The 16,407-nt window shown below is 40.5% G+C and overlaps 3 protein-coding genes across 3 annotated transcripts; 1 reads left to right on the plus strand and 2 right to left on the minus strand.

Annotated features, from left to right (window-relative positions):
- Positions 1–1,180: 1,180 nt before the first annotated feature.
- On the minus strand, positions 1,181–2,524 carry LOC115592755 (claudin-9-like). The gene is made up of 2 exons (XM_030435852.1): positions 2,375–2,524; positions 1,181–2,149 (listed from the first exon to the last, which is right to left on the minus strand). Exon 2 carries the CDS (start codon positions 1,955–1,957, stop codon positions 1,289–1,291), a length of 669 nt encoding a protein of 222 aa, XP_030291712.1. The 5' UTR covers positions 1,958–2,149; positions 2,375–2,524; the 3' UTR covers positions 1,181–1,288.
- A 1,425-nt stretch (positions 2,525–3,949) lies between these two features.
- On the plus strand, positions 3,950–8,257 carry LOC115591239 (uncharacterized). Its single transcript, XM_030433053.1, has 4 exons — positions 3,950–4,127; positions 4,240–5,089; positions 7,042–7,052; positions 7,151–8,257. The coding sequence occupies exons 1-4, from the start codon at positions 4,106–4,108 to the stop codon at positions 7,972–7,974; spliced, it is 1,707 nt and encodes a 568-aa protein (XP_030288913.1). The 5' UTR covers positions 3,950–4,105; the 3' UTR covers positions 7,975–8,257.
- A 2,783-nt stretch (positions 8,258–11,040) lies between these two features.
- LOC115597615 (GTPase IMAP family member 7-like) lies at positions 11,041–15,165 on the minus strand. The gene is made up of 3 exons (XM_030443758.1): positions 14,848–15,165; positions 14,570–14,641; positions 11,041–12,717 (listed from the first exon to the last, which is right to left on the minus strand). Exons 1-3 carry the CDS (start codon positions 14,951–14,953, stop codon positions 11,780–11,782), a joined length of 1,116 nt encoding a protein of 371 aa, XP_030299618.1. The 5' UTR covers positions 14,954–15,165; the 3' UTR covers positions 11,041–11,779.
- Between the last annotated feature and the right edge of the window lie 1,242 nt (positions 15,166–16,407).

The raw sequence follows: 16,407 nt of genomic DNA on the forward strand, positions 1-16,407 counted from the left end.
TCCACAGGGGCCGCCAGAATCAACACAAAACTAATGTTCCAGTAGCTGCCTTAAACAAAACTACGACCACTGGAGATGATAATATTACATCAAAGTAAACTAACATTTCTTATGTGTAGGCAATAGGAACAAGCACAGAATAGGGTGTTTATAAAGGTAAAGTAGAAATACATATTGCAGAGCCACTGTCAAACAAATGTAAACAAGAATAGAAAAATACATTAAAAAAAAAAAAAAAAAGGAAAAATAAAATGTAAAGAGTAATTCTGGTCGGAAAAGACCAGTTACTCAGAAGCATTCATGAAAATTAAATAAACAAGCATCGGTTCTGACTGCCCACACATATTGTCAGTGAACACATCAGCGTACACAGATATACTATGTACACTGGCCTACTGTACACAGACTGCCCACGCAGACACACACACAAACACATACACACACAGACACACACACAAATACATACACAAGCAGAGGCAGATTGGAATTTGAGAAATGTAAGTCACACACATTAGCAAACCTCCAAACATCTTAAATCCTCCCACAGCTCATGTCACCTCCCACTCAGATACAAAGCTACTACATTATGGGAATTCTCATTGAAACTTAAAGGGACAGTTCACCCAAAAAGAAGAATTCAGTCACTATCGACCTACATGCTATCCACAGCCCACAAAACATTTATGGAGATTCAGAACAAAACAGCATTGCAGCATTCTTCCAAACAACTGAAGTAGATGGGGATTTATTGTGATTTATTGATTTTTAAGTGTTTTTAAGTGTTTTTAAGTCTTTAGGCCCTGAGATCCCAAATTGATTTGGCTAAAAAAAGTCTTTTCAGATCAGTTTTGCATCTCGGGGCTAACAAAGACTTAGAATACACCAGATCAGCTGCATATTTTTACGTTAAAACAAGTTCCCATCTACTAGAGTTGTTTAGGAGAATGCTGTTACGCTGTTTTTCTGTGAAGCTCCAGAAATGTTTCATCAACTGCACCTGACTTTACATCATTATAAGAGTGGGTAGATAAAGACAGAATTTTCATTTTGGTTGACCAGCTCCTTTAAAGAAAGATATACCATTTCTGCTTTATAAGATTTAGAGCACGGTATAGGCTGACTATATATATATATATATATATATATATATATGTATGTATATATGTGTGTGTGTGTTTGTATGTATGTATATATATATATTCAATAGATTGTTACCTTGCAGTTGTCAGTCTGTTGAGGTTGTGACCTCTTTGTTCTTTTTGTACCTTACATGTCCATTAAAATGATCTCATACAAAAGATTTTTCCTGTTGCTTCCCCTCTCCTGCTGCCCCTGTATGTGGATTGTCTTTTGCTGCTCCTCCGAAAACAGGCAGAGTTCTTCCTCCTGGTGGAGAGGAGCCGACATGCAGAAGAGCGCCCCCCACCAGGAGCAGCACGCAGGCCCCCCAGCCCAGGTATAGAGCCGGGCCCAGCTCTCTCTTCAAAGGCGCCGCAATGTTTGGATCGTAGAAGTCCCGGATGATGGTGTAGGCAGTCCAGCAGATGGGTATCAAGTAGGCCAGGCCAGCTACAAGGTAGAGCACCCCTGCGATCCTGGCCAGACGAGCCTTGGAGGCCTGGTTAGCATCACCCATGCAGTGAGTGCACTTGGCCCCAGCCACCCCGAGAATGAGGGCCAGAAGGCAGAGGAGCAGGGAGAGAACCGTGAGGCCCCGGGCAGCTTGGGCAGACGTGGGCAGGGCCAGGGTGGAGTCATAGGTCTTGCACTGGATCTGGCCTGTGGTCTGAGACAGGCAGTTCATCCACAGTCCCTCCCACAACACCTGGGCGATCACCAGCTCTCCACCCACGAAAGCAGACACGCGCCACAGGGGAGCGGCACACACCAACGCCCCAAACACCCAACCCAGCACGGCCAACACCAAGCCCAGCAGCTGAAGACCTGTTGATGCCATGGCCGCTGACAAAGGTTTGTTTGACAGACCTCAGTCCTAAGTTTTTCTTGTCTATCTGGACGTGGAGGTTGCTTGAGGGTTGAGCTCTCACTCAGTAAGTGAAAGTCTTGACAGAGATATTCAGTAAGATATCCAGTGATTGAGAGTTGTTGAGATGAGGGCCCGTCTTCTCAGTAACACCCGGGGTATGTACTGTTAAAATGACAGTTTTCAGACAATGTACGTTTAAACAGCACATTGTAAATGAAGTTGTTAAGTAACTATAGATCTGATTAAAGAGCAGTACAAACATATAATTGTGCAATGTAAAGCAAACAAAAATAATGTTGAACTTAAAGTTCAACTTAAGTTAAAGCAGTTCAACACCAGTTCACATTTCAGGCAGAAATCTCAAAAAGGGTCTAAAATAAAACTCACTTTTCAATCAGTAATCAAGCAGTCAGATGTCCACAGACAGCGTGATGATGATCCTTTGTGTGTTTCTTGGTGGTGTAGCCGTGTGATGTGAGTAGCTGGTGTCTTTCTTCTGTTATGAGTGGCCAGCTTGTCCCTCTGGATGTCATACACAGGGATGTAGGAGGGCAGCACTGTGTAATACTGCATACTAAACACACACACACACACACACACACACACACACTCACACAAACACGGATAGTTATGGAAAAAATGACAGCACAAGGACACTTTGTTACAGATACTGCTTAATTGCTACCATGCTGTCATGTGTTGGAGTCGGAGTCATTGAGGCGATGGAGGCGATGGATGGAGCCAAAGACGAGTACGTGAGAGCCGATTGGAGCCTAACTTGCACAACATGGCACATATTACAGTGCAAAACCACCAAAAGGAGTGGAAACGGCCTTTACAGATAGTTACTTACTGTAGTGAAAAAATTAATTGAGCTATGTAGACACTGACAGCATCCAGTAAGGTAAATAAAAAGTTGCCCTGTAGAGCCACTAGATGGCACAAGAGACCACACCCACACTGGCTTCAATATCATTTCACTTCATTACTTCATTATTACCTTCACCAAGGAGGTGAGGTTTTCACTTGTGTCTGTTTGTTGGTAGGTTGGTTGAGCACTAACGTAGAGGAGGTGTGACTTCCAATCCATTCTGTCTGGGGTCTGCTTTTTAGGAACGTCTGACATCCAGTTGCAGAGTGTTGTACCCAAGCTCAGATTGTTTTCAAATCAGCTTCTTGGTGAGATTGTGTTGAATTCTGAGCTGAAGTCAATGAACAACACCCTGATGTGGCTGTTGTTATTTTCAAGGTGTGTGAAGACTGAGTGGAGGGCAGTGGATATGGCCCTCTGTAAACAACTAGTTCTGAATTCAAACTGGTGAGGGTCCAGGCTTGCAGGGATATTGTCTTCAGGCATCTTGACTTGTGTCTTTGTCCCTCAGTTGCCCCTCCGGACATGTAATACATTAAAAAAAAAAACATAAAAATACAGTGCATCTGTGAATTTGTACCGTGCTGGAGGTTTGTTATTTTCTGTTTCTTTCCTGACACATCGCTCTATTACTTACCTTTGCAATAGTCTGCAACCGTATTGCCACTACTACTGTATGTAATTTCTTTTCCTAAGTTACGTGTGTGTGTGTGTGTGTGTGTGTGTGTGTGTGTGTGTGTGTGTGTGTGTGTGTGTGAATAACCCACGGGCACTGGGTTATTCCTTATTTTCTGCATTTATTGCGCACTGCTGTAGCACAGTGTAACGGCCATATAAATGAACTTTGAACACTGATCATTATCCGTGAATGGGACATAAAGTAGGACATCTAGTCAAATCATGTTGTTGATCACTGCTATTCATCCACAACAGGAAATGCAAATGAGCTAGTTTCCTTCAAAATTGTGTGAAACAGCTGAGATTGGATGTAGATTCAGCATGTGGAAACAGTTTTAATAATGTTTTGAAGCCATGTCAACAGTTTCCAGGAAACTGCTGTGAAGGAGAGAGACAGCGGGAGAGTTTCATTTCTTGGGAAACCACTGAGGTGGAGTCACGGAGAAGTGGAGGTGTAACTAACAAACATAAGTACTGACAAGCTGCAGGATAAAGCTGAGACACATAGACAGTCTCTGTAGTTGAAATTCAGGTTTGACTTGTGTTTTGTGGTATATCTCGACAGCAACATGCCTTTAAACTCAACCAAAGGTCAGTATCTTTACTCATGTGTAGACAATTATTCAGGCTTTTTACACTCCTTATGTAAGCTGTCCCAAATGAAGAATTAATACAAGCTGTTTAACTGTCTCTTTGTCCACAGACTCCAGCTCTCCAGTTATCAGCGACCTGAGGATTGTCCTGCTGGGGAAGACTGGGTCAGGAAAAAGTGCAACGGGGAACACCATCCTGGGACGAACTGCTTTTGTCACAGACGTCTCTCCCTCCTCTGTGACAACAACTTCTAAAAAAGTAACCTCTCAACTTGATGAAAGAACTGTGAGTGTCGTCGACACCCCTGGCATCTTCGACACATCCATTACAGACGTCGAGCTGAAAAGTGAAATAAAGAAATGTATCATGATGTCTGTGCCAGGACCACATGTTTTCCTGCTGGTGGTCAGACTGAATGTACGGTTCACAAAGGAGGAGAAAAATGCAGTCAAGTGGATTAATGACAACTTTGGGGAGGAAGCCTCGAAGTACACGCTGGTGCTTTTCACTCGGGGAGATGAGCTCCAGGGAAAGTCTGTTGAGGCTTATTTAAACCAAAGTCCTGAGCTCACAGAGTTAATAAGGAGGTCTACAGCTGGGTACTTTGTGTTTGACAACACATGCAGAGGAAATCGCACTCAGGTGGCTGATCTCTTTGAAAAGATTGACAAGATGGTGCAGTTAAATGGTAACCATTATACCAGCAGCATTTACGAAGAGGCCCAGAGAAAAATTATATCAGATGAACAGTGGAGAAAGTTTGGAAACGTGATGAACACTGTAGGTAATAATTTGTTTGTGGCAGCAGCAGCCATGGCTGCCCCTGCAGTTGGTCCTGCTATAATAGCAGAGGAAGCATTAACTATATCCATGGGGACCTCCATAGTGGCTGGAGCTGGAGGCATTTCGAAAGCAATTGGGACATGGATGACACCTAAAACAACAGACAGCGAAGATGTGTAAAGCTATGATCCTTAAACCGTAATCCTCCTGGCAGGGGGACCAAAAAACCTCAGAGGTGTACTTGATCATATCTCATTATTCTATCATTCTTCCTCTGTCATTCCTAATGACTTCATATTATTGTTTTCTTTGTCTCTATAAACCAGTGTTTTTTAAAGTAATTGTGAAGGAGACGGACACACATTCAGAGGACACAGATTAAAACATAATTTTGGGGGTTACAATTACTCTGGTCGCTTTCGCAACCTAAAAATGCAACATCTAATGTTTGTCTAAGATAAATGAATTGATTATATAATGCACCTAAGATAAAAAGCTGCTGTTTCAAGAAAAAAATAATATGCAAATGAACTCTAACTTTTCTAAAATAATAACTGTCTTTTTTTTTTTTCAGATGACATTAATAACATAACTCAACATGTTTTGAGAAGTAATAAGTTAAAATAAGCTATTATTGTTGTAGCATGGATTTATTCTTGGGGTGCTCAGTAAATAGTCATTTTATATTAAATATGATTTATGTGATGAAAGTGAAGCAAACAACTGAACTCATACTAATTATTTTTATTTCATAGATGAGTGCAGCTTCCTTTTAACTTTCTTGTCAGAATGTTGTTGTGATTTCATTTGCACTGCCTCAGTGCTTTGAATAATAAATCAACCTTTTATGACAAACATTTTGAATGTCGATGCTGTACACTATTGTAAATTTATGTGGACAACACTATTGTAATTTATCTGTCTGATTTGTAAGAATTCAATAAAAATAATACCATGACAACCTGAAGATGTGATGTTTGATGTTTGATGAAGTAAGGGTGAATTTATTAGAGGGCCATGGCACTTGTAGAACCACTGTAGGTCTTATCTCAAAAGAAAAGATCACCTTTAAAAGTTATTTTAGTATGACACCACAGTTTTCACCCATCAGAGTAAAGTGAAGGGTCTAGAGATGATGTAGAGAAACACAACACAAAGAAATATTTGTATACGTTTGAGTGCTGACCTTTGACCACATGATTAAACTGCAGGCACATTGACAGTGACGATATTTCATGCTTTTATCAGTTAACAGATGGGAGAAATACATTATCTGGTAAGAAACAAAAATAAAGACATGTTCACTGTGTTATTCAGCTTCTTATCTAACTCTGCAAAGAAAGTGAATCTGTATTTTCCAAAATGTCAATCTTTCAAAGCAGTCAGGACAGAAACATTGGCAGCCTACATATACAATGCTTTATAATGCATGTATAATGAATGAGTGATGGTGAAGTCTTAACAATATTTATACATGATAACAAGTATCCATTTCAGGTAGAACAAGGGTGGAAGCCCCCCCAGCTCAGTGATAGGCCCTACTCTGCCCCGATTGTTTGGCTTCTTTAGTTGTGTTCTGTGTGCTTGACATCCTTTGGAGTGTTCAACATGGAGGGCTGGCAGCTGCATTTTATTGTGAAATGCTGCATTATAAAGTGCCAATTTAAATAAACCTTGAACGTTGATTATCAGTGAATGAGACACGTCAATGAAAAAAAAGTGTCAGCTCATGTTGACTAGATCTCTGGTTTCTGTCTACGAAAGGCGACACAAATGAGTTAAAATGCCAAGTCCAAATTAAGAGTCAAAAACCTGAGGTTAGATTCAGCATGGCAGAGTTTCCGTCGGAACATATTAAGCTATATTTGAAGCCATTCCAATTGCTCTCTGAAAGTTAGGTTTCATTTTCATGGGAACCACTGTGAGGGAGAGGGATGGGCACAGAAAGTTTCATTTCTCAGGAAACGGAGAGGGGGAGAGAGAGAAAAAGGGGAGAGAGGGAGGTATAAGTATCACACACAAGCTGCAGACGTTTTGTGAGTTGAAAGACCAGTACAGGTTCTGTTGTTCAAAGTTCGGTCTGACCTGTTTCCGGATAATTCTTTCTCTACAACAACATGGGTTTAAGCTTAACTGAAGGTATTTTTACAGACGTGACTCAGATATACGCACTTCTTCTTAGCTGACTCAGGACGAAAGAATTCATACAAGCTGTTTAACTGTCTCTTTGTCCGCAGACTCCAGCTCTCCAGTTATCAGCAACCTGAGGATTGTCCTGCTGGGGAAGACTGGGTCAGGAAAGAGTGCAACAGGGAACACCATCCTGGGCCGAAAAGCTTTTGAAACCAACGTCTCTCCCTCCTCTGTGACAACAAATTCTAAAAAGGCAACCTCTCAACTTGATGAGAGAACTGTGAGTGTCATCGACACCCCTGGCATCTTCGACACATCCATTACAGACGTTGAGCTGAAAAGTGAAATAGAGAAATGTATCATGATGTCTGTGCCAGGACCGCATGTTTTCCTGCTGGTGGTCAGACTGAATGCACGGTTCACAGAGGAGGAGAAAAAGGCAGTCAAGTGGATCACTGACAACTTTGGTGAGGAAGCCTCGAACTACACACTGGTGCTTTTCACTCGGGGAGATGAGCTCGAGGGAAAGTCTATTGAGGCTTATTTAAACCAGAGTTCTGAGCTCACAGAGTTCATCAGGAGGTATACAGCTGGGTACTGTGTGTTTGAGAACAAATACAGTGGAAATCGCACTCAAGTGGCTGATCTCTTTGAAAAGATAGACAACATAGTGCAGGTAAATGGTAACCATTATACCAGCAGCATTTACCAAGAGGCCCAGAGAAAAATTATATCAGATAAACAGAGGAGAGAGTGGGGAGACAATATGAACTCGGCAGCTGATCAGATGTTCAAGGCAGGAGTAGTCACAGCTGCAGTTGGCATCCGTTCGCCTGGTGTTGCTTTGGGGTCGGTTTTAATATTTGCAGGCGCAGGGATCTCTAAAGCCATCGGGTGGTGGATGAAACCTAAAACAAAAGACAACTAAGTTGTATCAAGCCATGAAACGTTGGCAAAGTTCTGTAGTCAGATTTATTTGCTTTTTCATGATCAAATGCAAACTTGCGTAATTTGTTGCAAAGATTTCATGGCTTTTCATCACTACATTTATGTATATTAATACAGTTTAGTAAGAACCTGTCTGCTTTGAAACAGCTAAGATATCTCTAAATGTGCACTCTTATCCAGAATACCATTGTGTGTTGAGAACGCTATATTATGTTTAATGTTTGACTTGCAAGAATAAAACAACGTGACGACAACTTCCAAAAGTGTTTTGGTTGATGTTCTAATGACCCAGTTATGAGAGCGGGAATGGAAGTTTCCAGGCTCCACACTGGTGCTTGTTTGAGATAAACCCAGTCAGGGTGACCTCTGGTATAAGCTGGCACTGACAGAAACATCATAGGTCTTATCTGAAAACACTAGACATACATATATTTTAATCAGGAGTTAGCAGACACGATGAGTGCTTCATCCATGAAAGCAACACTGCTTTGGTATTTTCTAAAAAATGCACAAGCGCCGGTTTATTTATTGATCTAAGTCCTGAATTTTTCATTATATACATTACAAATATAGTATCATGTACGCATATATATATATATCTATATGACTGCAATTTTGAAAAAGGCCGTTTTAAACTGATTATAGGCATGTTAACTGCTTTTTTAAAAGGTTTTTGATTTAACTAAGATCAATACCACTTTCAGATACTTCAGTTTTGGCATGTGGATTTTATCAGTTTGGACAGAGCCAGCCCAGTCCAGCTGTTTCTAGTCCTTGCTAATGCTAAACCATCTGCTGGCTGTGGCTCATAAATAGGCCTTCTGTACACACAGCAAGTGGTATTGGTCTTCTCCGCTGTCTCTCTGCCAGAACATGAATAATTGTTCCGCTCCGCTTTCCGCTTTCTTTCCGCTTTTCCGTCAGGGTCGCGGGGATGTTACCGCTTTATCGCCCCTTTTTGAAGGTGGTTGCGGGGTTACTGGGGCCAGATCCAGTTACCCGATGGACGAAGGCCAGGGTACACCCTGGATGAGTCGACAGCTCATAAGGCCTTCAGCATGTTCCTGAAAATACTCTTTTTCCTTGACCTCTCAAGTAAAAACACAAATGTAACATTATTTAGGGACCGTTATGATCTGTATTCCTCCAGTCTAGTAAAACAATATATGATCATTAGAAATAAATCACAGGTGAATTATAAAATGCTGTGTAGGACTCATCCCATATTATTCCGAACATCCAGCTTTGTTTGTTAGACTGCACAATCAGAAGCTTTGCCATTATTTCCTGTCTGCCTCTCTCCATAAGTCATTCTATGATTATCTCTGATGCTGAACTTATTTAAATGTCATTTTCTCAATGCAGTGGCACCACAAACAGAACTCTTGTTCCTTCACAAACTATTGGAGTAGTAGCAGAAATGTGTAACCAACAACAAAAACCTAACAATAAAGTATATTTTTTTTTGGTCAATTGCAACTGTGATGGTTGAAAATAAGCTTCTGAAAATAAGCTTCTACCTTTACAATATACCATATATGGTATAGACACAACTGAGTATCTGTTAATGTAAATATAATACTTTTATTTGTATTTTATTTTTTTTGTCCTTCAGTGCTACCTATTGTAATCTACTTTATTTATTTGATTTTTATTGTTTTGCTCTGTTCTAATTCAAAATATCTGACCTATATTAACATGTTTTTTTTGTTTGTGTGGGGGAGACTACAATTCCAGTACATTTCATTCTAACCCTATGATATACAAAGACAACAAAACTGAACCTAATCTCCGAACCTTGAGAGACATGTGAGAGCTCGAGTGCTTAAAGAATCCTGCAAAATGTAATAACCACTTTAAAGGTGCAGTATGTAAGAATTGGCCACCTGTCAAATTCTTACTCCAAACAAATATGCGGCAGCAAATCACTAGAATAACTCCTAACGGCTGCTAACTATAGCTGCTATTAGCTAGTAGGCTCAGTTATGCAGCTAGCAGTCGCATAAGCTGATCCTGGTGTTGTTCACCATCAGACTATAACCTCTTGTTACAAACCGGCAAGGGGCTAACTGGTTAGCATGCTAATGTCAACAGATATATCTCTCTATTGCAATAAAAGACATCTTCCACATGATGTCAAAAAAATGTTATTTCTCCACATTCTGTTGATAATTTTAGCTCCTTTTTAAATGTCTTAAACCAAAATTCTTCCATATTGCATCTTTAAGACTGAAGGCAGTCTGACTGTCCTGACCTGTAAATTATACTATTCGTTCAAGCTCCAACAGGCTTAGATTTAAAGATAATCCATATAACAAGTAAATACATAAGTCATCACAAATGGGAAATACTGCATGTGACAATTAAAATGTTACAATTATAACACTATATAACACCTCATTACCCTCTCTTAATTTTGAGTCTACATCTGAATTCGAAACTTGCTAATAAAGAACAGAGGAGCAAAACTTCTCTCCTACTGGACAAAGAAACAAGCCTGTAGGGGGTTCTTTACTGTCACAAGAGAGGACTTCGCCTCCCACGGGTTCGAATCTTGATGCGATGGATACTAATGATAAGAAATACAGAATTTCACTTGGACAAAACAGTTTGTGAAGGAATGGGATTCAGCTTCATCACCAGATAATAAAGCAAATGGCTTTAATTAGAATGCGGCTGACACAGATCCACCTACGGTTCATTTCTGTTGTAGATGGTGTGTACCGACAGTGAAGTAGTGGCAGTATAGTGAGCGGTTGCTCTCTTAAGAATGCCCCCTCACTTAACTGCGATCAGCCAGCGGACATTCTCCATTGTCTCTCATTTCCTCTCGGGGAAGTGAGCTCGTTATGCTGCTAATAATAAAGACAGGGCAAGAGTGCATCATAGTTTAGATAGAGAGATAGATAGATAGATAGATAGATAGATAGATAGATAGATAGATAGAATTACTTTAATGATCCCAGACTGGGAAATTATTTAAATAATATAAATAATAAATATTTTAATAAATAAGGAACAGGAATAAATCTAGAAGAGATGAAACTGTATTTACCAACTTTATAAAATGTATCAGCACAATATGTTAATTCAAATGGTTTCTCATAAGCCAGAAACACACCTTTTCAAGTATAAATCCTGACCGGGGCCAGATTTAATAGACAGATTACTCACGGCAGACTATTTTCTCGGGGCCCCCTTCACACATTTTGGTATTTGGTGAACAAACAAACAAATGTATTACTTAACTTATTATACTCTACTAACTATCAGTTTAGTCAGGTATATATTTTAGCTTATTTGTTCATCCACAATAGGTTAGGCATGCACGTATAAGAAAAGAACAACTACTGTGTGTGTTTAAAAACTAATGAAAAAATATATAAAGATTCAAATAAAGATCAAGACTTGAGATCCCTTGACTTGTATACCTTAAAACATTTTAAAATGCATTGCAGCCCCCTAGCTGCAGTACGGCTCTCTGCATGTGCCACGAATGCCTAATGCCTGGACCCAGCCCGAGGACATGACGTGGGCTTCATGTATACGCTCCAAACACTGAATGAGCCAAAAGAAAACAAACAAAAAACAAACACTGCATTTCATACCGTTTACTTCACATTAAATTCACATACTTCTGTTACTGCAGTGTTGTGTCTAATCATCTCGGAAGCAGAATGCAGAAAAGGCTAAAAAAAAACATCATCACTGATTGGTTCAAAGCAGTCAGTAGTAATCTGTGCAATACTAATACTGCAGTGGGTCGACATTGTCCTTGTCACTGGTTATACTGGATCGCTTGCTTTGGCTCTGCATCTTATGTTCTTCCCCTTCCATATGCAAATGGAAAGTATGCCACACAACACTCCCATGATGAGCACCGGGGCTCCAAGAGCCAAAGCCACCGTCATGTCGGCCCCCACCGCTATAACCACCCCAGCTGCCACGAGCAAAACAGCAGCAACTGATGCCACGCGTATATTCTTTCTCTTAACCCTTTTCTTCTTTTCTCTCTCTTTCTCTTCCTTCTCCCTCTCTGCGTCCCACATTTTCCTCTCCTCCTCCTTCTTCTCCTCCTCCTCCATCCTCTTTTGCTCCTCCTCCTCCCTCAGCTTCCTCTGGGCTTTCTCGTACATCTCATTCGTGTAGTGTTTCCCGCCGTTGTCCTGTATCATCTCCTTGATCATGGTGATCAGCTCTGTGACCTGCACCCGGTCGTCCGCGTCGTTGTTGTTGAAGGCGTGGTATCTGCGTCCGAACGTAATCGAGAGTCTCCGCAGCTCCTTGCACTCCTTCAGAGCATTGTCAGCTTTGGCCTGGTCTTTACATGTAAACAGCATGATAGTGTACATGGAGGCATCGTCCCCAAAGTTATCTTGGATCCACTTCACAGCGTTCCTCTCCTCCTCGGTGAACCTTACACCGAGTCGGATCACCAGCAGGAAGGCGTGCGGGCCGGGCACCGACATCTTGACGCACTCCTCTATTCTGGTTTTTAATTCTTCCTCTGTGATGCCTGTATCAAACAGACCTGGAGTGTCAATGACCTGGACCAGAGTCCCGTCCACTTCCCCGCTCTGGGTCTCACAGTGCTTGGTCACAGACACAGGGCTCGGGTCCTCTTTGAAGGCGGCCCTCCCGAGGATGGTGTTTCCTGATGCACTCTTCCCTGATCCCGTCTTGCCCACCAGGACAATCCTCAGCCCTCCAGACAAATCTAGAGCTGTAAGAGCAGAAGACAAATTAGTATTTGCGGTCATGATTTGGAGGCATTACCTGGGTTGCCTGGCCTGTGAAGGACCTCTATGGGCGTTGTGTGTCTCCCCCTGGTACAACTTGATTCATCTTATAGCTATATATATATATGTGTAGACTGTACATATTTTGGGCTGTTTCAACTTCAAAATGTAAGTTCAATTGCTGCATTCAATATTTGAGTTAACTTCAGTTGGATAGTTTAGTAAGTTAGTCGTCTTAAGTTTTCTCATTTGGTGAAGCATAATTTTAAGTTAATTGAGCTTTATAGTACATGTCCAATAAACATAAGTTGTTAAGTAACAAATAACTTAAACAAATGTAATTTTTCTTTGTATTTTCCCAGTTTGAAGAAACACTTAGCATTTTTTACACAAGGACCAGCAGCAGCTGCTCTTACTGACACTTTTTTGTTCTGGTATTACATGAAATTGCTAACAGTGCATATAATGAAAGTGCACAAGTGTGAAGTGGTAAAGACTGAATTCAATACAAACCTTTACATGGCTAGCAATGTTTCTTTCATTATTGTAAAAAAAACAACCATAGCTTATCTTAAAAGGCATTTAAAACACATTGTATGTGTTTTCTTCAAACTATGAAAAAGGCGGAGTGTTTTAACTTTTTTTTACAAAGCATGCTGGTAAGTCTGCTCAGACACTGTCTCGTTAGAAACGTATTTTAATTAGTTCATTGAACTCTGACTATTACATTCATCCGACTCATTAAAGTCAAAACCCTAAAGTCAAGGTTAGAGGAATTTGTCTATAAAGGTTCTGGAAGTGGCCTGAAAATAAAAACTTATAAGTTTAATCAACTTGAATTAAGCAAAATTTGTATGTTTACATCAAGTCAATTCGAAAAGATAAGTTGAATCCACTTTATTCCATAATGACTTCATTAAAAAAAGTTGGTGAGAGTGAGGCACTGTTAGCTGCAACTGCAAAAACACCATGTTGCCCAAAAAATATAATGAAAAAGACGAGTGTAAAATGTTTCTAAGACACCTCGAACATCAAATAAGGTGATTATTAGTTTGTTACGTCTTTTTAAATCATGGAGTTGCATTTTTGCAAGAGCTGAGAAGAGGTATTTGTTAGCTGCACCATGCGGGCGGGGCCAGCAGGACAGACACTAAAGCTTGTGGGCAGCGGGTCGCACAATGCGGAAGCAAAGCTAGAAACACCAAAACTGTGAATGATTTTCATTCAAATGACTTGGCAGTCTCGTATCCATTTGTTATAAAACACAGCATCGAATTATTTGAAATATTATAAAAGTCGACATTGTACATACATAATGTGTTTTGAACTTAGAGCAGCTTTCATCTCTCAGGAAGCAAATTCAATCGCTTACCGTCCTGTTTGCAAAACAGTTACAGGGCAGCTCGAACCTGAACTTGTTTATGACCCATTCATTACATTTATTACTATGCTCTTTTGTCTAATTGTAGTGGATGAACTCTTTCATTCATGACTTTGTGACAGACACAGTTCCAGTCCCATGATCATAATTTGCAAGAAATCAAAGGTCAAGAAATCTTTAAAGAAGAGTCCCACGGTTTTCTTTTTTGATAAGCCGAGCAGCTACAAAGATCGAGCCAGCGACACTCGAGAAGGATAAACTTCAGAAACTGGGGGACTTTTCACAACCTGGCAACCCAAAGTGTGTTACTTGATTTCAAAAAACAAGAAACCGCATATATTAAACATGAATAAAGTCTCTAATGTCACTAAAGCGGTCATTGTTAGAAACTGGCATGAATGTTTATGTCAAATTACACTGAGAGGTTTAGTGAGCGAGGCAATGAATGAGCATACCGTCAAAGTTGTTCAGACCACACCCATCAGTCCGAGGTAGAGTTCTCTGCTTCTTCTCTCGCAGTGGTATTGCTGTGATATGAAATTATACCATTGAGACACAAAAGAAAATATCAGACAACAGTCACTGAGATGTTCATCAAGGTCTGCTTTCCTATGTCCTATCTCCTTCTTGTGCTCGTCCCAGCGTCACAGTATCCCAGTCAGTGTCACACATCTGATAGTTATCAAAGGATCATTCTTTGTGTTTTATCATCAAGTCACTTAGATTGTCCTACCTTCAGCCATTACTGCGGATTGACCTTTTCCAGCTCCCAGGTGGCCAAATGCGTCGTTCCAGGCCGGAGTAGTGAACATAGAAGCTCTGTGGCTTGACTCGCACATTAGGTTTCTGGGAAACTTCTGGAAGCCTGGCCTAAGCTATGCACGAGGGGGCTTCCTATTTCCTTGTATTGTCTTTGGTTTACATCTAAAAGATGTGCATCCCCCACAGAGGCTGTCCACCACTCTCTGAATGTGTAGAACAGGTTTGTGTCTGGCTATGGCTGGTATGTTTTAGAAAAGTGTGACCGCAACATGGAAACTGCATTCAAGCTGTTTAGCTGATAAATATTAGGTCATCTTATTATAACCATATAAGGCCACATTGTTTAAAAAGGGAGGGAACAAGAAAACCCTTTGAATGACACAACATCCTTCAATTGTTGACGTCCTTTAAATATCTTAGACCCAGTGGCGGAATCAGGATGTTTGAGGGGCAGGGGCGGAAAAAATAAAAAAGGGGCACCAGCTGCATGCAGGGGGGCACCAGCGCGTTGAGGTGTGATATATTTATAGTGAATAGATGGCAGGGATTTTGACCACTGGACGGGCAACCTAGAGGCCACGACGAGTTTGGTCTTAATTAAGATCTACATTACGTCTGACAAATTGTTACAGACCTGGGATTTGTATATACGACAGCAGTGTTGGACTCAGAAACTCTGGGGGGCACCAAATCGCACATAATGCAAATTCCTACATAATTTTGCTTTAAACGTGACTTTGTATGATTAATATTACAACTGTGGCTTTGCTAATTTCTTCAGTGAAATCACAGCCTTAAGAATAAATAAATGAAATTATAAACGAATGCCAGGAGAAACAAACTGACCCTCAAACTTTAGTCACCGTTTTTTTTGCTGACACAATAAAAAACACATAGAAAAACATCTGTATGTAGCACACGTCTCATTTCAGTAGTAGAAAAAAAAAACTACTGGGGCTTTGACTGAGACGTGTTTTTTTCACGCAACATGAATCTTAAAAATTCTCGAACAGAAAGAAAATGCTCAGTGTGCACATATGCAACATTATTACACACACTCATTCACAGAATAAGTGAGAGAAAAGTTATGCTTAATTTGACAATTAATCACCACTCTAAAGGGAAATCAAAGATACATTAATCGAGTTGTGCAGATGTTAACAAAGAGCTTTATAATTTGAAAGATCATTTTTCAGACAGTACGGACAGATCAACTGAACAGATGTATCTCAATAAACTGTTATCACAGCTGTCGGTCTATTCACAGCAGGAAATAATAAAAATAGCGAAAGCAGTTAATAGTTACTGTCTGTGAGCTTTAAGTGGCGACGATGAGGCGATAAAAAGTAACTTTTATCTGTGCAAAGTTGTGACTGTATGACAGTTAGATGCTGGGCTGTTAAGTTCCTGTGCAGTAAAGACAGCACACTGATACTTCTTCACTTCATGCTGAGCCATCTCACAAGTGCTTGGTTCAGTTATAGGCATAATTTAGTCCCTCCACGAGTTGCTTGAACAACTGCTTAGCACC

This window comes from Sparus aurata, chromosome 1 (assembly GCF_900880675.1).
Source record: "Sparus aurata chromosome 1, fSpaAur1.1, whole genome shotgun sequence".
Classification (NCBI taxonomy): Eukaryota; Metazoa; Chordata; class Actinopteri; order Spariformes; family Sparidae; genus Sparus; species Sparus aurata.

What these genes read in the sequence shown, in the direction of transcription:
- LOC115592755 (XM_030435852.1), bottom strand. Translation starts at nt 1,957, where the DNA reads ATGGCATCAACAGGTCTTCAGCTGCTGGGCTTGGTGTTGGCCGTGCTG.
- LOC115591239 (XM_030433053.1), top strand. Translation starts at nt 4,106, where the DNA reads ATGCCTTTAAACTCAACCAAAG. An exon ending in GCCTTTAAACTCAACCAAAG is followed by an intron (nt 4,128 to 4,239) that starts GTCAGTATCTTT and finishes CTTTGTCCACAG; the next exon opens with ACTCCAGCTCTCCAGTTATC.
- LOC115597615 (XM_030443758.1), bottom strand. Translation starts at nt 14,953, where the DNA reads ATGTGCGAGTCAAGCCACAGAGCTTCTATGTTCACTACTCCGGCCTGG. An exon ending in ATCCGCAGTAATGGCTGAAG is followed by an intron (nt 14,642 to 14,847) that starts GTAGGACAATCT and finishes TTCATATCACAG; the next exon opens with CAATACCACTGCGAGAGAAG. An exon ending in TGGTCTGAACAACTTTGACG is followed by an intron (nt 12,718 to 14,569) that starts GTATGCTCATTC and finishes CTGCTCTTACAG; the next exon opens with CTCTAGATTTGTCTGGAGGG.